This window comes from Megascapheus bottae, chromosome 26, assembly GCF_031878675.1.
Source record: "Megascapheus bottae isolate mThoBot1 chromosome 26, mThoBot2.hap1, whole genome shotgun sequence".
NCBI classification, from domain to species: Eukaryota; Metazoa; Chordata; class Mammalia; order Rodentia; family Geomyidae; genus Megascapheus; species Megascapheus bottae.
Window position 1 is genome coordinate 22,586,961 of NC_143534.1, and position 23,423 is coordinate 22,610,383.

The 23,423-nt window shown below is 38.4% G+C and overlaps 1 protein-coding gene across 11 annotated transcripts in view; it reads right to left on the minus strand.

The window, feature by feature from the left end:
• Positions 1–23,423, minus strand: part of Pard3 (par-3 family cell polarity regulator) — a 575,898-nt gene that overhangs the window by 290,826 nt on the left and 261,649 nt on the right. For all 11 annotated transcript variants that reach the window (XM_090319128.1, XM_090319127.1, XM_090319126.1 and 8 more), the window contains exon 5: positions 20,333–20,464. In XM_090319128.1, the coding sequence (XP_090175254.1) occupies positions 20,333–20,464 (132 nt within the window). The remainder of the gene's footprint in view (positions 1–20,332; positions 20,465–23,423) is intronic.

Below are 23,423 nucleotides of genomic sequence, written 5' to 3' on the forward strand. Positions count from 1 at the left end.
GTGGTAGAATACCACCTGAGCAAGCTTGCAGTCCTGAACTCAAACCCCAGTATGGTGGGGTGGTAGGAGGAGAGAACAGTAATCCATTGCTATTATACATGAGCTCACAGTAGAAGATGGTGTCTAAAAAACATTTCCTAGAATGTGGGTCCCAGAGAACAGAGATTACAAAGCTAATGAGATTAATTGTAAATAAGGACAGTAGGGAATTTCTGTATTTTTTAAATTGGTGTGTGTGTGTGTGTGTGTGTGTGTGTGTGTGTGTGTGTGTGTGTGTGTATGTGTTAGTCCTGAGGGTTAAACTCAGGTTCTAGCTGGTTTTTTGCTCAAGGCTAGTGCTCTACCAATTGAGCTACTTTCAGCTTTATGGTGGTTATTGAGATTAAGAGACAATTTCTTCACCAGGCTACCTTTAAACCATGATCCTCAGATCTCAGTCTCCTGAGTACTAAGTATTATAGGTGTGAGTCACAGTGCCTGACTTCTTGCTTTTAAATTTGGATGATGCAATACAAGTGATGGTTTGGGAGACTGAGCCACTATGAACATTGATTATAAAAAGGAATAGATGGTGGGGGAAAAGAATTCCAGAGAAACAGATAAACACGAAGAAAAAAGAAAAAGAAATTTGAAACCTAAAACACACAGGATAACATCTAAAGACAACAGCTGACTGAAGTATTTTGTAAATTTAAGAACTTGAAACTTAGCTATTAATATTTTCACAAGTAATGAGGTAATTTCTACACAATAAGTCTGCAGTTATTACTGCAAAGCCCCAGGTCCAGAACCAGGGATTTCAGCCTGCGTTACCCTTTATAGTCAAGAACGCTTCCTCTCTACCTGGTATGATCACTGGCTTCATTCCCATGTGGAATCTGAATAAAAACAGTAAGAATCATAGACAGAATGGATGGCTAGTATTTAGGGGTGAGGAGAAAAACAAAATCAATTCCTAAACTCACCAAGGAAAGGTGATGTAACATTTGAGATTCCTTCTAGATAAATGACTGCATTAGCACACTACAGTAGAAGGAGAACTTTTGCCAGTTATGGATGAGCTCACACATTAACTGTCACAGCGGTTCAGAGGGCTTCTGGACAGTCACAGTATGCCTTCAGTCACTAACAGTGGTGACAAACTGCATACATGACCTAATCAATCCTTAAACGACACTAGAGTACTTTAAGGAAAACTTCATTTCCCATATTTCTTTTTACATATTTTACTCATGTCAAAAATAAGAAGCTGGTAGGTGAGGATCATGGTTCAAAAGCATCCTGGTCCCGTATCTCCAATAGAGCTGTGGTTTAAGTGGTAGAGTACCAGTCTTAAGAAAATAAGCTAAAGAATAGAGTCCAGGCAATAAGCTCAAGCCCCAGTACAGACACCAAGAAAATAAAAATGTAATTTATCTTTTCATTAAAATCTACAGAAAGAGCAATAACAGCATATAAGTCAAAGGCAAAACATTTTAAATTAAAAAGATTCATGTTAATGAGCCACATCTCTCTGCCTATGTCATGTCCAATATTAGACAAGTAAGTTAGCAAAGAGTCTAACACATTGCTCAATGGGAAAAAAATCTCTTTAAAATAACAAATACATGATTTTTATTTGAATTAAGACCTATTTTTCTTGGCCAGCACACAAAAATTTGTTTTTCCTTCGAGAAGTTCAAGACTTTAATATTGAAATCTCGGCAAAAGGTTTATGAAAGTATCACTGAATTGGGTCTGTTTATGATTAGCATTCAAAGTTCTCAGGAAAATTAGACCCTTCAGGGACTTAAAATATAAGTCCAAAAGCCTAGATTTCTGCAGATATAATCAAACTAACATTCCTTGTCTTCCCTTCAAAACTTTCACCAATTTAAACTAGCTTCTTGTAAAGTTACATAATTAACCAAAAGAAAAAAATACACCCACATACTATCTATGGAATAAGATATTTTTTATCTAAACGCTTGCTATGAAATAGTTTAAGAGAAGAATATTTTCAGATATGTAAATTACTAGTAGATAATCTTTTACAACAGCAAATGTATTTAATAAAATCATGTGAGACTGAGGTTCCAATGTATACAACGGAGATATAAAATTCCTTCAGAAATCTAGTCCTGCCTCCCTCAAAAACCAACGCCCTGAGGAAGTAATAGGCTCTACCCACATTAAAGAAACAGATACACAATTAGAATAATGTCTGGTAAGTGTTATAATTGGAAGAAATAAAGAACCCAAGCATTACTGTGCGCAAGAAAACACAGACCAGAAATAAGAGCATCAAGCTGAGGCATTTCAGGGGATTTCCTTCTGAGCCAAGACTTAAAGAACAAGTGTAACTCAAACTCCCTCTAAGATCTTCCTCTTCCTTAGTTAACATTTAGATGTTGGCAGTTGGGCAGGCTGGAGTGAGGCATTCTCCTCAGCAGGAGAGGAGGCCCCATGACAGCCTGTAAGTTGCACAGCTGTGGCAATAGATAGTGGCTTTGGAAAACTCCCGAGAGAAAATGTTTCTGAGGGGCCTGGCATGGACAGGAGAACACACCCCATAGATCACCATTTTGCTGTGTGACATTACAGAGGACTCAATTTCTGGAGCATCACTAGTGGAAAGTCACTGGGCCTAGAATCTACTGAGATCCTCTGGCAGCACTCACTAGAATTACAAATGCGCACAACGCATTTTACATGCAATTTCATTTTTACACATTTATCATGGAGATAACACAAAATGACTTATATTAGGGTTATCAATAAGGAAAAAATTTTAATAGAAAAAAAAACAAACCACCTATTACACCAGCAATGGATAATTTCACACCTCTAAAAAGGAAAATTATTGAACTGTTTCAAAACTGCACACTTTTTTAAATGAGCTGATACAGAATGATTGCTAAGCTATTTTATGCAAAACAAAACTACTACATTTTTATGCAAAAAAATGAAGAGTACATACATTTACATTTCCTCATAAAAGCATTATGCCATTTGAGAAAAATCCACAGGAAATCTAGTAACTAATTGACTGGGCTCAAGTGACTCAGAGTGCTTAAGTACTGATTTTGTAACTATGAATTTACTGCGTGAGTAAAAATAAAACAACATCTCACAAACAAAAATAATAAAAATGTGACTGAGTCAATCCCTCCATCATCCAATAAGTAAAGAACAGACAAAGCAGGTGTCAGCGGCTCACGCCTGTAAGTCTAGCTACTCAGGAGGCTGAGATCTGAGGATCATGGGAAAAAGACAGCCTGAGCAAGAAGGTCCATGAGATTCTTATCTCCAATTAAACTGCCAGAAAACCAGAAGTGCTGATGTGGCTTACGTGGTAGAACACTAGCCTTGAGCTGAAGAGCACAGGGACAGTGCCCAGGCCCAGAGTTCAAGCCCCATAACCACGAAAAAAAAAAAAAGAAAGAAAAGAAAAAGAAAGAACGAAAGAACGAAAGAAAGAAAGAAAGAGGGAGGAGGGAGGGAGGGAGGGAGGGAAGAAATAGGGAAGAATGATGATTCTAATCCTTCATGTCACACAGATGCCTAATGAATCTCAGGTAATTTTGTTTGCATAAGAAGATTATCTGTATTAACTGAGAACCCTTTTCTGAGAAATTTTGTATTTACAATTGCATTTTTAATTTCCTTTAAGTAGTTATACAAAGGAACTGTCATTTATTAATGCAGTATATTAATGTAATGCATCAATCTTGATAAATGTCACTCCTTTTAACATTTTCACCCATCCCTCCATCCGTCCCTCACCCACCCTTTCCTTCACACATCTTAATTTTGTAGGATATACAGTGAATTCTTGACGGCATTGTATTTGTCTTCTCATTTTTCTACCTATATACCCTTAACCTCACCCCACTTTTTTTTTTTTTTTTGCTAGTCCTGGGCTTGAGCTCATGCCTAAGCACTGTCCTTGGCCTTTCTCAAGGCTAGAGCTCTACCACTTCAGCCTCAGCACCACTTGTGTCTTTTTCTGTATGTATGTGGTACCAAGGAATTGAACCCTGGTCTTCATGCATGCTAGGCAAGCACTCTACCACTAGGCTAAACTCCTGGTCCCTCACCCCACTTCTTTATGTACCCATTTCCTAGTATTTACTTTGTTTAACATTAACTTTGTCTTTTAAGGAATTACACTATTTGAATTCTCCCTTGAATCTACTATATTTCACTTAATACATTTGTTATTAACTTGCATATCAACCCCTATGTTTACTTATAAGTTTATAAGCTAAATGTAGTTTCCACATACAAGGGAAAATATCATCTGTCTCTCTGGGCCTGACTTGCTTCACTTAATGCAGTTTTTCTTTCAGGTATTTCCATTTCTTTACAAATGTTACAGTATAATCTTTTTTAAAGGATGAGTAAAATTTCATTGTGTATATATACAATATTATCTTGATCCATTCATCTATTGACAGATATCTGCATTGACTCCATACCTTGACTATGGCAACCAGTACTGCAGTGAACATGATTGTACTTGTGTCTATTCTCTTTCCTATTATATTTTAAATAAATGCCAAGGAGTATGAAATGCTGGACTGTAGTGTAGTTCTATGTTTTTTTTCTTTTTTTATATATTTTTATTGTAATTAATGGAAGGGTTTCATAATTTTTGCCAGATAGAAGGTGCATTAATTGACATACATTGATACTCTTTCTCATGTCTTGGTGCCAATTTCCCTCCCCCCACCCTCACCCCTTATCTTGTTTCCCCCCTTCCCTATCCAATTTCAAATAACCAAATACAAATATATCCAATATATCAGATAACAAAGTGAGATACTGTAACAATATGAGATAACCAAGGGACACCAAAACAGAGGAGAGATAAGATAGTACATTAAGGACAACAATCACTCATTATATAGGCTTTGTTTCTATATCCTAGAGATCCTTTCATTTAGCATCATACTATATGGCCTTATGTATCTATGTATTTTTGCTCTATTGCGAATCTCTGCTATGAGAGCCCAAGGTTTCTACTGATTATGACAAATGAGGGAGACCACTGAGCCTACTATGTTCCTTTGAGTCTGGCTTACTTCACTTAACATGATTTTTTTCTAAGTCTTTCCATTTCCTAACAAATGGGGTGATGCCATTCTTTCTGACAGCCGCAAAGAATTCCATTGTGTACAAATACCACATCTTGCTGATCCACTCATTGACTTAGGGACATCTGGGTTGGTTCCATATCTTTGCTATGGTAAATAGTGCTGCAATGAACATCACTGTGCTAGTGGATTTACTATGTCCTTGTTTCTGGAAAACTGGGTAAATGTCAAGTAGTGGAATTGCTGGGTCATAGGGGAGTTCTATGTTTAGAATTTGAGGCACTGCCATACTGCTTTCCATAGTGGTTGAACGGGTTTGCAATCCCACCAACAGTGTAGTAGTGATCCCTCCTGGCCACATCCCCTCCAGCATCTGTTGTTATTCGTTTTCTTGATCCTGGCGATTCTAACTGGAGTGAGGTGGAATCTCAAAGTTGTTTTGATTTGCATTTCATTTATGACCAGAGATGTTGAGCATTTCTTCATGTGTCTATAGGTCATTTTTGTTTCTTCTTCAGAGAAGACTCTCTTTAAGTCTTTGGCCCATTTTTAAATGGGATGGTTGTTAGTTTGGAGATTAGTTTTGGAGTGATTCAATTTTTTTGAGCTGTTGATATATTTCAGATATGAGGCCTTTGTCCCTTGTATGGTTGGTGAAGATCTTCTCTCACTCTGTAGGCTTCCTAATTAATTTACTAGCTATGTCCTTTGCCATACAAAAGCTCTGCAGTTTAATGCAGTTCCACTTATCCAGCCTTCCTCTGATTTGTGGTGATTCTTGGTCCTTATTAAGAAAGTTTCCACCTGTGCCAAGGAGGCCTAGTGTATATCCTATTCCTTCTTGTAAAGTTTTCAGTGTATCAGCTTTTACCTCGAGGTCTTTGATCCATTTGGAGTTAATTCTAGTGCAGTGTGACAAAGAAGGATCCAACTTTGGTTTTCTGCAGGTGCTTAAACAGTTCTGCCAGCACCACTTGTTGAAGAGGCTATCTTTCTTCCATTCTATTTTTTTGGCTCCCTTGTCAAAGATTAGGTGGTCATAGGTCTGTGGTTTGCTATCTGGGTCTTCAGTTCTATTCCATTGGTCTTCAGGCCAGTACCAGCTTGGTACTGGTCTTGTGCCAGTACCAAGCTGTTTTGATATTTATAGCTCTGTAATAGAGTCTAAAGTTTGGTATTGAAATTCCTCCTGCGCTGTTCTTTCTGCTAAGAAGTGTTTTTGCTATACAGGGTCTTTTATTATTCTATATGAAATTTTGGATTGCCTCTTCTATTTCTTTAAAAAATGACATTGGGATATTGATGGGTATTGCGTTGAATTTGTAGATAGCCTTGGCAAGATTGTCATTTTCACAATGTTGATTCTTCCAATCCAGGAGCATGGGAGGTTTTTTCAATTTCCTCAGTTCTGCTTTAATTTCCTTTTTCAGGATTTTAAAGTTTTCATCAAAAAGGTCCTTTACATTTTTAGTTAAGATAATTCCTTGGTACTTTATTTTCTTTGAGGCTATTGCAAAAGGAGTTGCTTTCCTGATTGTTGCCTCATTCCTCTCACTGTCAGCGTAGAGGAAGGCAGTTGATTTTTGAGGGTTAATTTTATACCCTGCTACCCTTCCAAAGTTTTGAATCAGCTCAAGAAGCTTGGGAGTGTAGCCTACAGGATTCTTTAAATACAGAATCATGTCATCTGCAAAGAGGGAAAGTTTTACTTCCTCTTTCCCTATTTGGATCCCCTTTATGCTTTCTTCTTGCCTTATTGCACTGGCTAGGAATTCTAATGCAATGTTAAAGAGGAGTGGAGAGAGTGGGCATCCTTGTCTCATTCCTGATTTTAGAGGGAATGGCTTTAGCTTTTCACCGTTAAGTATAATACTACCTGTGGGTTTCTTTGTTGAGAAGTTTTGCATCAATGTTCATCAAAGAAATAGGTCTAAAGTTCTCTTTCTTTGATGAATCTGTCTCGTTTGGGGATGAGGGTTATACTTACTTCACAGAATGAGTTTGGTAAAGAGCCTTCGTTTTCAATTTCATTGGAGAGCTTGAGGAGTATTGGTGTGAGCTGTGCTTTGAAGACCTTATAGAATTCAGCTGTGAATCCATCTGGCCCTGGGCTTTTCTTAGGTGGAAGTTCTCTTATTGCCATTTCTATTTCAGTGCTTGAAATAGGCCTATTTAGTTGGGGTAGTTCTTCTTGGTTCAGTGTGGGTATGTTAATATTGGCTAGGAATTCGTCCATTTCTCCTAGATTCTCAAATTTATTGGCGTAAAGGTTTGAGAAGTATTCTCTCATGATACTCTGGATCTTGGTAATTTCTGTAGTAATAGCACCATTTTTGTCTGTGATTTTGTTTATTTTGGTATGCTCCCTTCCTTTTTTGGTAAGATTTGCTAAGGGTCTGTCAATTTTGTTAATTTTTTCAAAGAACCAACTCCTTGTTTTGTTGATTCTTTCTATAGTTTTTTGGACTCCAATTCATTTAGTTCTGGTTTGATTTTAATAATTTGCTTCCTTCTACTGGGGTTAGGGTTGGTTTGTTGCTCTTTTTCAAGGAGCTTAAGGTGACACATTGCTGGTTTGCGATTTTTCCAATTTGTTATTGTAGGCACTCAGAGCTATAAATTTTCCTCTGAGTACTGCCTTTGCCGTGTCCCAAAGGAGCTGGTATTTTGTGTGCTTTTTGTTAAATTTCATAAACTGTGGATTCCTGTTCTGATCTCCTCGCTGATCCATTGGTGATTCAACAATGTGTTGTTCAATCTCCATGAGTTACAGGGTTTTCGTTGGTACAGATGGGTCTTCAGTTCTAATTTGATGCCCTTGTGGTCTAACAGAGTGCAGGGAATAATTTCAGTGTTTCTGAATCTGCCCAGGTTTGTTTTATGCCCTAAAATGTGGTCTATTTTGGAAAATGTTCCATATGATGCTGAGAGAAAAAAAACATATATTGTGTTGTTGCTGGGTGGAATAATCTGAAGATGTCTGTTAGATCTAGTTGGTCTATACAGTTGTTCAATTCTAAGGTTTCTCTGTTGAATTTATGCCTGGTTGATCTGTCCATAGGTGAGAGTGGTGTGTTAAAGTCACTAACAATCACTGTGTTTCGATCTATGTATGGTTTCAGTGTAAGTAAAGTTTGCTTGATGAAGTTCTGAGCTCCGGGGTTAGGTGTATAGATATTTAGGATGGTCATGTCCTCCTGGAAGAAAGATCCCTTTAGTAGTATGTAGTAACCTTCTTTGTTTTTTCTCACTAATTTTAGTTGGAAGTCTATTTTATCTGATATGAGGATGACAACTCCAGCCTGTTTATGGGGGTCGTTAGCTTGATAAAGTTTATTCCACCTCTCACTTTCAAAAATTGTTAGTTTTTTTGGTTAAGATGTGTCTCTTGAAGACAGCAGAACGATGGATCTTGCGTTTTGATCCAACTATATAGTCTATGTCGTTTAATTGGAGAGTTAAGTCCATTGATATTGAGAGTCAGGATTGAGAAATATGTATTAGTTCCTGCCATTTTTACAAGCTTTCATTAGGGCCTGTGTCTTAATAGTTCTTGTGGTACTTAGATGTTATGAGTTTTAAGTGCCATTTCTTTCTCTGTTTTACATTTGTGTTGGTTTTCTATGTGTAGAACATCCTTGAGAATTTTCTGTAATGTTGGTTTGGTTGCTACATAATGTTGCAGCTTTTCCCTGGAATGGAACATTTTTATTATTCCTCAGTTATGAATGAGAGCTTGGCTGGGTACAGTATTCTTGGTTGGTGGTTATTTGACTTCAGGGCATGACATATATCATTCCAATCTCTTCTTGCTTGCATGGTCTCTGCTAAGAAATCTGTGGTTATTCTGATTGGTTTGCCTTTATAGGTGATTGTTCTCTTATGCCTGATTGCTTTTAGGATCCTATCTTTGGTCTCTATTGATCCAGTTCAGATTATAATGTGGCTGTGGGATGTTCTTTCCTGGTCAGGTCTGTTTGGGGTTCTAAAAGCTTCTTGTATCTGGATGGGCCTGCCCTTCTGGATATTTGGGAAGTTCTCTGAGATGATTCCCTAAAGTGTATTTCCAATACCATTGACCTCTTTCTCCAGACCCTCCTCAATACCAGTTAGCCTTCAATTAGGCTTCCTAATTGTATCTTAGATGTCCTGTAGCGTTTTCTCATATTTCCTAGATTTGAATTGACTCATTTTCTGTTCTTTCTCTATAACAACTAAATTATCTCCAACCCCTAAAATTCTATCTTCTGCATTGTCTAACCTGTTATCAAAGCTTTCTACTTTATTCTTCATCTCCCTTGCTTCTAATTGCTCATTTTTGATGCCTTGCATCTCTTGTTTTAGATCATGAATGGATTTCTTTAGCTCCTTGATTTCCATTTGAGTGGTTAGCTCAGCAGCTTTATTATCTTTGGACATTTGTTGGAGTTGGGTCACCTTTTTTTTGTGGATTCTATGAATTCATCCATTTTTCTTTGAAAAACCTTTATTATGGCCTCCTTTATGCCTTCCCCTTTTTCACATATCACCTTGTTTATGGTTTCCTCTTGATTAACTATCGTTTCCTCCCTTATCTCTTTATGTTTTCACACTTTTCATTAATGATGTTTATCAATTGCATTTGTATAGCACTTGGAAGACTCTCCTCTAGATTTGCCACTAAGTGCTCCATTGCCTGTTTATGTTGGGTGGGAGATGGTATTTCTTGATTTGACATTTTTCTTGAGTTTCTTGTTCTGCATTTGATAATGGGAGCAAGATTAATACTAAACAAGACTATAATTTTTCAGATATAACCAACCTAGACCTTCTTAGTTGGCTGACAATAGATGTTCGCTCTTTTAGATTGGTAATATCACTCTCTCTTTCTTTTTGTGCAGATCAGATCAGATTGCTTGACTGGTAAGACAAAGCTGAAAGATCCATTGGTGGGTTTGTTTACCAGGTCTGTGGCTGGCGCAGGGGACAGACTTCAGCAGCACTGGGGCTGGATTTCTGGCTAAGGGAACTCTGGGAAATCCTTTGCCGGTTAGAATGATGGCATCACCTCTCAGGTTCCAATTGCTTTGGCCTGGGTCATTGCCAGCAGTCAAGATGGCGCTGCTCTCAGCTGGAGGGGGAGGGGCCCCCTCCCAATGCTGTTCTGCGAGCAGAAGTGGAAACATCTCCTCAGAGGTACTCACAAATTGCTGGATTCTCCAGTTCTGTGAAGCTGGCAGGTCCGTGCATGGCCAGTTTTCGGGTCTGGCCGTCTGCGCCACATGAAGCACTGTGTGCTCTGTGGCTGGTGGGGCTCCACGTTGTCTTCTCGCGTTGGTATCCTGCCTTTTTCCTCTCTGATTGAGATCTCTGTGGTGCTAAAGCTTACTTAGGATCAATTTCTGATAGAGAACTGTCCCCTCCGTTGCCAGAACTTGAATCTTGGCAGGAGCTCAGTACGTGTCACACTGAACCACCGCCATCTTCCACCGATCCTCCTCAGGTAATTTTTAAAAATTGAATATAAAACTCCATCACCATCAAATAAAATACAAAACGTTTCTCTACAGCCTGTATGGGATCATTTTCATATTAGAATATATTCTATTAGCCGTGAAGAGTTTTATAGAATATCAAACCAAGCAATGAATATTTTTCTGTATTTGAAAACAATCCTAAACACTCGTATTAATATCCATACATAAAAAGAAGCTTTACTGCAAAGATTGAGGAAAGAAAATAATCTCAAAAGACCATACGCTACATACAGCACATTAATGATATGCTGTTGTTTCAAAGAGTCATATTCAATGTACTAAACATGTAAGTACCAACATTCCATTGTTCTTTCAAAAAAATCGAAAAGTTCCTTAGTGGAGCACTGTTAGCTCACACCTACAACCTTCCCCACTCAAAAGGAAGAGATTTGGAGAATCAAGTTGGAGAGATTTCATCTCTAAAAAAAGAAAGAAAGGCTAAGTTGGAGCTCGTAGCTCTAGTGGTAGACAGCAGCCAGGAAGCTGCTTCCTCATATAAGGGGTCATGTGAGCACCAAGGTTAGCACATACATCTGACGGTGATGATGAATGACTGTTTCTATGATCTTCTCTTCCCTCCCTCTGTTTTCTTCCTTCCTTCTCTTTCTCTCTTCTGTTTTTCTATCTTCTGCCTGCACACCTGCCTGTTCTTTCTCAACTTCGTGATGTACAAGATTCAGTTTTAATAATGGAACGAAAGAGTCACTTAATTAATAATTTTTGAGAATTAAAGGATTACCAAAGACATAAAAAGATACTATCAAGGGGTTTAAATTAACTTTACAAATACTGATATTCCATTTTATCCTATAATCTGGAAATTGCAGCTTCTGAAGGAAGACAAGTTCAGTCTTCCAACCTTGTGAACTTTGATGTATGGAGACACATGGAGAGAGGAGGCATAGGCAAATGCACTTATAATATTCAATATTCGTGTGTGAAAATGGAATCAGGTAAATTGTTGGAATGAATGGTGTTGAGAGAGATAGTAAATTATGAAAAGGGTGATATGGATCAAGATACATTGACATGTAACAAACAAATTATATTTCAGCCCAAGTTCAGTTAGAAGAATTTCTCAAAGGAGTTCACAAGTAAGAAAAGGTGTGCTTACTATCTCATCCTGTCTTTCAAAGAACTGACTTTCATGAACTGACATGTTGAACTCTACAATGAAAGCTAATAAAAACAAATGAAAGCCTATCAAAAGTAATATGAGCTTATAGTATAAGAACATGAGCACTACTCAAAAGTACAAAGAATTGCAATATCCTATCTAACATCACTACCAATATTTCCATATTTCCATGTATATTTTGCAAGCTATGTTTAAACCTCATTGAAGGCTGAGGTACAGCTCAGTGACATACTACTTAATTAAAGAGCTCAATCTTCAGCATTGGGGTGAGGTTTAAGGGAGAGGAAACCAAAGGGATAAAAAAACGAAAAAAAAAAATTAAAGTTGAGAAGTAGCGCTGTGGCTCCAGGGTAGGGCTGAAGAGCTAAGAGACAATGCCCAGGCTCAGAGTTCAAGTCCCATGATCAACAAAAAAGCAAAACAAAACTAAAAATTAAAATCGATTAAAAAATGCGTTCATAAATATAGAGAAACAATGAAACATTCTAAAGGCACACACATTGAGAAAAGACAAAGTCCCTGAACGAAATCCTTTAACACTTCAAATAGGAACTTTTGAGCGCATTTCAAGACTGTGTTTATGGTCACTAGACAAAGCCTACAGAAGTACTAGATCATAAAGCCTCTACATTAAAAAGTTTATTAATGATTCAATTTCTACAGGCTAGCTTTAGAAAATAGGTTGTGAAAACAACATATTGTAGGCTAAAAATTTCTTAACTAGTACTAAAAAAAATAAAGGTTCTACTGCTCATGAAACAGAAATAAAGAACAAAATTTCAAAAGCAAATGACATAGAGATGGATGTGAATAGGAGTTATCATATAAATCAATAACCCTTTTCATCATCATCATATTCAAGTACACAGTTCACAACAAACAGCTCAGAAACTACCTGCAAGCAAAATCTGACAAGGTACCTACAGAAATGCCTGATTCCGGCAGAAGCATCTGCAGGCCAAGAAAAAAAGCAGCCAGCAGATTCCTGTGAAGGTTAATCCTCCACAGATTCTTTCTTGCTCAGTTAGAATTTCTGACTTACTCCCTGGCTAGTTGCCCACTTTCTCTTTAACTGCATAGACCAAAGAAAAAATAAACACAGGACCCAAAGAGGAAAGACTGACAAGTAGGCCTTCTGTATTAACCCAGATCTGGAAACAAATAAGTTTGTTTGTGCCTCCATAACTCAACTCAGCAAGTGTAAAGCAAACCCTCTCATGGGGCACTTGATATTCTTAAATGTCCTCCTATAAAACAATGTTTTAAGGCTGGGCACTGTTGGCTCACTCACACCTGTACTCCTAGCTACTCAGGAGGCTGAGATTTGATGATTACTGTTCAAAGCCAGCCTGGGCCGGAAAGTCTATGAGACTCTTATCTCCAATTAACCACCAGACAACCAGAAATGACACTGTGGCTCAACATGGTAGAGTGCCCCCACGACTGACCCCCAAAAAAGAAAAATTAAAAAGAAAACTAAACAAACAAAAACTATGGTTTGTGCACAAACAAAAGGAAATATATAAACTCAACACAGTCATGGAGCTTAACACTAATATCATTTCAGTGTCAGATTATGTTCTTCCAAAAAGAACCAGAGATGATTTTAAAAGATGAAGTTTTCTTCTAATTCTGGTAAGATAGCATAGAAGCAAGAATCTGATTCTGAAAGGATGATGAGAGCAAAAGAAATATACCAGGGACAAAAAAGAGCAGGGCTTCTTCTAATATTCAAGAAACAAAAATAATATTCAAGACAATAAATAGTCATTCGGGGCTGGGGATGTAGTTCGGTGGCAAAGCTCTAGTCCAGCAAAGAGATGGGGGTTCTAGTCCCACCTACAACAAAAAAGTTAGAGTAGCCTAAAGTGAAAGACAGGAAGGAGAACTGCTTTATGTATCATACAACAAAAACTACTTCTGGATTTACACCTGGGTTGTGTTGAGTTCAGATCACAAACCCCAAATCGGCCAATCAAAATCATGTTCCTCAGTTGACAAACAATGAAAATGAAATTTGTAGTTTATATATCTCAACAAAACTGGTAAGCTGAGGGACCTCACTCAATAGAGGGTCAGGTTTGTAAAGCTGGCTCACTGTTCAGACTCGCTGTACATTTCATTGTTAAATATATGAAAAAGTAAAATGCTTCTGGTCTCTCTTTCTCTCTCTCCCAGGAGAAAACAGTAAGCAAAATGAACAAATCAGGTATATAGATGGCTCATGCCCATAATCTTAGCACTTGGGAAGCTGAGATTTGCAGATCATGGTCTAAAGCGAGTCCGGGCAGCAAAGTCCATGAGACTCTTATCTCCAATTTCCCACCAAAAAACTGGAAGTGAAGGTATAGCTCAAAAAAGCTCTGGGACAGTGCCAGGCCCTGAATTCAAACCTCGGGACCATCATAGGATACGAAAAGAGAAAAAAGAGACTATACATCAGGAGATCTACACTCCAGTTCTGTCTCCACAGAACTATAACTATTATATAGTTATACTCTCGAAAATATTCAAGATTAATGGAAATAATACCGCACACATATACATACAAACACACATACACATGATTCACCAACCACACACACACACACACACACACACACACACACACACACACACACACAGGACTCATTAATTATACAAGTAGAAAAATTTTAAGCTAGCTACAAAGGCTCACAGCTTGCCTCTCACCTACACAAGAAGCATAATAATAGGCTCGCAGTTCAGGCTGTTCTAGGCAAAAGGCCAGATTATATTGGAAAACAATGAAAGAAAAGGAGCTAGAGGTATGGCTCAACAGGTAGAACACCTCTCATAAATGCAAGGCCCTGCACCCAAAGCCAAGCATTGCCACAAAAATAAATAAATATATATTCAGAATCAACTACCTCATTATCAAAGCACAAAATAATCTGCATTTGTATTGAAATAGCCAGGTAAGAAGACAAAGCTTTGAAAAAGTTTCATTTTCACTTTGGTGTCACCAAGAACAGAACAGATTTCTATCATACAACAAATTCTCTGGCATTTTATAATGAAAATTCACTGAATTTTAAAATAGTCCTGATGTTTTTAGTTTATACATTTGACATTGCTAGAAAAAAAACACAGTTATGTTTGCTTCCACTTAAACTTTGCAAAGGTTTACCAACTATGAAATAATAAGTTTTCTCCCTTTGAATCGAATATCGAATTTCAGAGGCATAAATATGTAAATTGTCTAAACTATCATTATAAATAGAATTTCAGAACTTAAGGTGGTTAGTATTTTTCTTTCTAACCATAACAATAACATAGTAAGTTATTTACTTACTCAATTTGTATAAGCTAAAGAATTTTTTTTTTTGGGGGGGGGGAAGTCCTGGGCTTATACTCAGGGCCTGAGCACTGTTCTTGGACTTTTTCAAGACTAGAGTCATCCACCCGAGCCTCAGCACTACTTCCAGCTTATTTCTATGTATGTGGTACCAAGGACTCCAACCCGGTCTTCGTGCATGCTCGGCAAGCACTCCACCACTAGGCAAAACTTCTGGCCCTAAAGAAATAAGCAATCACCAAGTATATTTCAATTACCATTTGTCAGCATAAAACCTTAACCTGGTTGCCAAGAACGAAGGCAAAAAACTATGAAGCCCTGTCTTTTCTCACATCAGATTTACAAAAGCTCTCCTAGATTTTAGTGCTGTGACCCCTGAATTATCTTATCGTCCAGGCTGCAGCACCCAGGCCCTCTGTTCAATCCCCAGGATTAGCACAAAACAAACACACAAAAACAAAAAAACCCCAGACATTACACAGGAGAGAATGGATGGAGTATACTCAGTAGTAGAGCATCAACAATAAAATATAAAGTTTTGACTCCTGGCTTTGAGGCTTTGGGCAAGGAAAGTAGATTGTGGAATTCCTGTTTTGTCTGGGAAACAGGCAAAGGAGACAGTACAGCACACCTCAGTCAATGGAGTGTATCCTCATCTAACACTCATGATAGTTGTCTTCCTTCAATATAATCTGCCTATTAAGTGCAGTTTTCTTTGATGAAAAGAGCCCTAAAAACATCAGCTTTTCTCTAAAGGTCAGGGCAATCACTTCCCCACCACAGCAGAAGTAGCAGTTGGAAAGTACCTTGTACCTCCTTACTGTTTCCTGATAATTGCGGTCAGGCCTGTTCACCAAGAGAAGGTAGTGAAAATGGCAGTCTCCCAATTAGCTTGTAACTTCTTTAAGGTCCCTCTGTGTTCTGGCCCTAAATTCGTCCCATTATGAATAGTAAAGTTCCTGCCTCCTGTTCTACGGAATTTATTAGTTTCAATAAAGGGTGAGGAAACGAGAACAAAGTCAGCTTATGACCTACTATCTGCCAATATTAAATCACAGTCAATGCAGAGTCAGAGAAATGGTAATGGCTACAAGAATGGCAGAACTACCTGCAAGCATAGTACTGCACACTGCCACACACACACACACACACACACACACACACACACACACACACACACACACAAATACACACAAGATTTAGGATTGTGCTGGATTAATGGATTAATTCAAATGTACTTGTACTATTCCATTAGGCTCAATTTTTAGGTACTTACTGAATAATTATGATTAATGGATGGATGAAATGGATTTTAGTTAATTTTCAGTATGGTAGGTTTTTCCTACTGGGCTTTGTCTGGCAGGTTCTCTTTCTTACATATTTTCATATACATTATCTTTATGATTTTTGAACATTTTTTTAGAGTCTGTATTGAGAAAGCTTGTAGATTAACAAGCTAACTTTATAAGCTTCCTGTTTTAAATTCTGTTAACATACTTTTTTTTTTTTTTAAACAAGTTGTGGGGCTTAAACTCATGGCCTGGGTACTCTTCCTGAGCTCTTTACCACTTTAAGCCATACTATCCCTTCCAGATTTTTTTGGTGACTGGAGATAAGAGTCTTATGGACTTTCCTTCCCAGACTGGCTTTGAGCTATGATCCTCAGCTCTCAGCCTCCTGAGTATCTAGGATTACAGACATGAGCCACCAGTGCTCAGCCTAACAGACGTTTTTAAAAAGAACTTGAACTTTGTTTGTCCAGGAATTTAAACTCAGGGCCTTCTGCTTCCAGCCTTTCCTCTCACTGATTAGTCTCAATTCTTGGGGGCTTGTCTGAAAAATACATCTACATTGACATCAGCTGTCTAACTTCATCTCATGGACAGCAAGTCTTATATACCATTTTCCCCCCTTCCTGCCATACTGGCCTGGCACTGAGATCTTCCCAATTTAGCACAGAGGTTGGAACTGACAAGTGAGAGCCACTACATCCACCATGGGTTGAGAAGGGCGTCTCAAGATTTTCTGCCCAGACCGGCATCAAACCCTGATCTGTTTTCAGATTTAGGTAGCTAGGATCGCAGGCACTTTAACTTTTTAAAACATTGCTCAACATGAAAATTAAGGCTTTGTTGTTGTTGTTACCTTTTGTTTTGTTTCCTGAGAAAACAACATTTCAGGTGCAAGAAACCTTTTCTCAAAGTAATACAACAAACCATCCGGTTTTCAAATGGTCCATGTTTTTTCTGAGCTCTCTCAGAAATAGGAAGCTAGAAAGACACAAGAAGAGGACGTTCTCCAAAAGACACTGTGTCGTCCTGTTCCCAAGGAATCTGATTGAAGACTGAGCTGCAGGGTATTCTGAGCAAGGTGAAGTCAACATGGAACACAAGATCACTGTTGCTGGAAGTCACACCATTGCCTCCCCAAGTGCATCACCTCCTTTCCTTTTGCAGAAGGAAAACAGACAGCAGCCATGACAGAGGGTTAGAAGCTGCAATTTCATCCCATTTAAACTAACTCCCACAAAAACCAGGGAGGCCTTGGCTAGCCCACCACTGCCAATAACTCCCATTGTCCTTGCCATTCTCATGGCTAATATCCATTGGCATAGCTGATGCTGTCATACTGCCATCAAAAAAAACAGAGATAATGAGCAACCAGCAATCCAGTAAGAAACTGAGCAAAGACAAAACCCACTGGAGGAACATTCAACCAATGCTCCTGCTCTCTGCAGTACCGATGACATCACTAAAGGAGTACAGGCATCAGTTTACCCTGGTGAGCCTATAAGAGGTGCTTGAGAATGATTTCCTGCTGAGAAACAGTAAGCTGGGTACCCAGGTCCCATTTTGTACCCATGTCTTTGATCTAAGCCTTTCTCTCCTATAATTATTTTGCAACCACTTGGCTTACATGAAGGAGAGAATTTACCAATAAGCATGTTGTGATATTCAGTAAATATCCCCTTAGACAGGCAAAGCCAAAAGCTCAGGAAAAAGAACCTGCCAAGCAACCCTGAGTGGCATGCTGGCACCTCTCAAATGATGATGATGAGAAAACAGTTTCTAAGAAACCCCACCAGAGATAAAGCCTCAGGTCAGGCTTTATCACAGGTCATTGCAAGAATGTGCAAAACCTATGCTTACTTTTCTCATCCTTGGTCCTGTTCTTTATCTATAAAACTCATGTCCATATCCCTAAAAAGACTGTCATGGCTGCCACATAATAAATCTCCTTTCCCTACCCCTTGTGTCTTTAGTTGGTACGTGGAGTGAGTCACTGGATCAGACAAGAAGAATCCCAGATGTTTAGACCCAGTATCTAATATACTTAGATTCTAAGTCCACATTGCGGAGACACATGTTTGATGTGTATATGTACACACACACACACACACACACACACACACACACACACTCATATACTTGTATATAGGTGTGTATATATAAATCATACAAAGTATTCTTCTTTTGCTGTGGGACACAATCCTTTAGGTTATATTTTAATAGTAAAATGAAGAAGGGGAAAAGCCACAGATGAGACAGCAAGTCATTAAAGGCACACAGAAAAGCTAACTGAAACTATTACTCTTACTCAATTGAGACAATAATGCTTCTCTCTGGTGGAAAAAAAAAAAAAGGAGGAAGGAGATTGTAAATTTTGTTTTTGTGTTAGTCCTTGATTTAATTCATAAGTGGGTCTGGGAACCAGTTGGCTCCTGCCTATAATCCTAGCTACTGAGGAGGCTGAGATGTAAGTAAGGTTCAAAGCCAGTCCAGGCAGGAAAGCCCATAAAACTTTTACCTTCAATCAACCATCAAAAGGCCGGAATTGAGGCTGTGGCTCGAGTGGTCAAGTACTAACCTTGAGCATAAAAAGATTAGGGACAGCACCCACGCCCTGAGTTCAAGCCCTAGGACTAACACTAGGGAAAAAAAGGATGGAGGAGGAAAGGAGGAGAGGCAGGAGGAGGGATGAGATAATAGATGAGGGAAGGGGAGAAAAGGAAAAAAGAAGAAGGAAGGGGAGAGAGAGAAGGACAGAGATGGGGGGAAGAGAAAGGGAGGGGCATAGGACAGGACAGGACAAAGAATCAGAGTCTCGTTCATGCCAAACACAGTGAACTGGTTATTTGTAAATAATGATCAAGGAAGAGTTTTATAAGCTCAGGAAACAACTACCTAATGTTGTATATATACACTGGAGGGAAAAAAGACTTCTCAATGAACCTTTTTACATCAAAAATACAAAAAATAAACAATTTCTTTAAAGCAAAATCAGTTACAACAAGACATGTGAAAGGGTATCAATGTATGGGAATTAATGTACCATCTATCTGGCAAATATCATGTAACCCTTCTATTAATTACAATAAAAATATATGAAAAAAAGTTTTATCTTTATACTTAAATGTATGATGCTTTAAAAACCCTGGGCTCATTTTGTTCTCCAAATATTGCAATAAAAAATTTCCATGTAAGGGCTTGGAATGTGGTGTAGTGGTAGACTGCTTCCCTAATATGCATGAAGCCCTGGGTTTGATTCCTCAGTACCACATACACAGAAGCCAGATGGGACACTGTGACTTAGTGGTAGAGTGCTAGACTTGAACAAAAGAAACTCCAAGGCCTGAGTTCAAGCCCCAGGACTAGAGGGAAAAAACAAACAAACAAAGAAACATATAGAGCAAATTTACCTTGCTGCTGGCTGTAACCAACCCTCCACCTTGATTTAATACCCCAGGTAGTATTCAGTAAAGGAAGAAAAACTTGGAAGTACTCAGTTTCAGGGGTTATGATGCACTTGTACTTTTACCAGACCTAAAGTAAGTCTTTGACATTTATGAAGGATAAGTGCCCAAACCTGACAAAATAATCTAAGTTCTGAAACAACGCCATAGTCCGTATTTCCCTCATCAGGTCGGGCAGAACAGCGTTTTCATTTGCTTTTCACATCCTTGACTGTTGTCATCATTTAAAGAAAGAACCAAAGCCTCGAAAACCTAATCACCAACTGCATCCCCTACTGGCAAGTCTTCCTCTCCTACACTAAAGTCTAGTGTCACAATTCTTCATAAAATCTATTGCAAACACTCACAACTACTTATTAGAAATCTTCCATTAGCAACCAGCGGAACAACATTCATTTAGGTTGTACAAACTATAGAACCTATAACTGATCTAGAGTTTGTTAGTGTAAGTGACCTTGAAATATCAGTGAGATGACCTGTGAGATAGGATGCTATAATAAAGATGCGTATACAAGGACACAAGTATGTTACCTGTTCTTGCTTCTCCAGCCATTTGTCCACCATCGGGTGACTGGCACTCAGAGATGACCGGGCATTGTCTCTCTGAAATTGGTTAGACCAGTTACTAGTATCCCGTGGGAGGCTTCTGTAGTTTTCATCTTTCTATTTAAAAAGAAACAAAAAGGTGACTGTAGAAAAGCAGACATTGCATATTAATGATATACCTAGGTTTTCCAATGTATCAGAAAAATCATTCTATGTATTGAAAGTATTTTTCCAAGTCTGAACAAAGTTGTTTGAGGACATTACACCAAAATGTAGCCATGTGCTGAGACATGTAGTGCAGGGAAGAGGGCCACACATGTATACAAGCTGGCTGAACATTTGCTTATTTCATAGTCCTATGCAAATCATTCTTTATAATCAAGTGTGTATTGAAAAAAAAATCCTAAACAAGACTTTAACCTCACAGGCATAGCATTTTTCTCCTTTATATCCTTCTTTCCAATGTCATAATTATGTCTTGAGACATCAATAATTTATCTAAAACACTGAAAACAAGGAAGTTTGAATATATTTGCTTCTTTAAATTCTTGTAATTTTGTAACTTTAAGTAGAGGGCTTAAGACTTACAGGACTGGCTTTTTTTTTTCCTCTTTCAAAAACTAATTAATTCTAACATCAAGAAAAAGGCTGGCCTGTCACAACGCTCAGTATGCAATAAAAAATAATTGTTCAGGATAGGAATGGTGCTGCCTGACACTTGGAACATGGAGGTAGGAGTAAGATAGGGGAACTATTTGGTAGACAGGGATTAAAAAAAAAAAATGGTAGAGTGCTGAAGGTGTGGCCTAGTGGTAGAGTGCTTGCCTAGCATGCAAGAAGCCCTGGGCTCATTTCCTTGGTACCACATACACAGAAAAGGCCAGAAGTGGTACTGTGGCTCAAGTGACCAGGTTCTAGCCTTTAGCAAAAGTGTCCAAGAACAGTGCCCAGGCCTGAGGCCTCGCTAAAAACAAACAAACAAAAAAGGTGGACATAACACTGTCAGATAACGCATGGCTCAATCCTGATGCATTTTGTTTCCATACAGCCTTGGATTCCTGTTCAAATGCTTCTTCTTCCCATAATGCTCAAGGAGTCTATTCCACAAATGAAAAGAACCACAGTGGTACAAGTACAAGCCTTCAAACAATCAATGTAAAACACAAGGAAGGAGCTATGAGAGGAATCTCACACATTGGGGAAAAAAAAAACAAGTACACCAAGAGAACTCATTGGATTTGTCTTTGGAGCTTTACTCCTAACAGAGAGTCTCATTTTTTTTTTAATTACACTTTCAAATAAACTTGCTCTGTCTACTATGAACACTTTCCTGTTTTTGAATTCTTTAATGGGGGGAAAATCCCTTATCCAAGGCAGCATCAGGAAGATAATGGTCCAAAATTAGCCATGACAACATTAAAGAGACCCTGAGAAGCAAACTAGATGTAAAAGGACTGAGAGTGTAGCTTAAATGGTGAGCCCAAGCTAGGTGCTAGTGGTTCACGCCTGCAACCCTAGCTACTCAGGAGATTGGGATCCAAGGATCATGATTCAAGGCCAGCCTAGGCAGGAAAGCCCATGAATCTCTTATCTCCAGTTAACCACCAGAAGTGACTCTGTGGCTCAGAGGAAGAGCTCTAGCTTTGAGCAAAAGAGCTTAGGGACAGCACCCAGGCCCTGAGAGTGTAAGCCCTGGGACTGATCTCCCCTTCCAAAAAATAAGGCAGAGCACTTGTTTAGCAAGCTTGAAGCCCTGAGTTCAACCTCAAGTACCATCAAAAACACTTTTACTTTGAAATGGCTACGAGGCTATGACAAACGACATCTCCCCCAACCCACCCCCACTATGGGACTAGAATTCAGGGGCTGGACACTGATCCTGAACTCTCTGCTCAAAGCTAGTGCCCTACCACTTTGAGCCACAGTGTCACTTCGGGTTTTCTGGTGGTTAATTGGAGATGAGAGTCTCATGGACTTTCCTACCTAACTAGCTTTGAATCACCATTCTTTATATAAATATTTACTAACTGAAATGTTAATACTTTCTAGATTAGCAAGTGATACCAGATGCTTCCCTCAACTAAAAAATTATAACCAATTGGTTTTCCTCTTGAGCTTTAAAGTTACTTTCAATTTCTGAAAAGGACAATTCTAAGATGAAGTAGGGGAGTCAGATGTTAGCTCAACAACTAATCTCCAAAAGAAAAAATTAAAATTTTTACCTTCAGTCGAACCACTTCTATATGTGTGCCAAATTAGTCAAAATATAATATTCTCCTTAATAACTTTTTAAAGAATAATCTGGCTATAAACACTATGTACATGAATTATTCATATTATTCATTCCTTAAACTATAGGACTGCCAAACAGCATAAAAACAAAATAGATTTAGAATATAATAGGATACAACTATACAGAACTTAGCTGTAGGCGAAGGTATTATTTCCTCTTCTTGAATGAGCTCTACCAAAGAACAAGGCAAATATAAACTAATATTCTTGCATTTATGTCAAGGCTATGATACATAAAAATAACAAAAAATTTTAAATGTTTATCAATAAAAACTTTGATTTGGAAATTCATGAACTTTAAGAATCACTCGATAGGCCAGGAGTTTGGCCTAGTGGTAGAGTGCTTGCCTAGCATGCACGAAGACCCAGGTTCGATTCCTTGGTACCACATACATGGAAAAAAGCCAAAAGTGGTGCTGATGCTCAAGTGGTAGAGCTCTAGCCTTGAGAAAGTCCAAGGACAGTGCTCAGACCCTGAACTCAAGCCCAGGACTGGCAAAAAAAAAATCACTCAGTAAAAAATAAGTTTTTCCTTTAAAATCAGGAGGTGAAACAAGCATTAGTAGCAAGGAATTTTCACTAAGTCTATGTTTCCAGTCACTGCAGTGCAAAAATACTGACATGGAACATAGATAAAGGAATGGGGGGTGTACTTATTGGAAAAAACATGGACAAAATCTAAGAAAATCAAATGAATAAACGTAGACCCTGAGATTCTCCAATCTCAAAATATTAAGGCCTTTTCCTTTAAATATGAACTTCTGGATGAGGCACATAGTGTTTT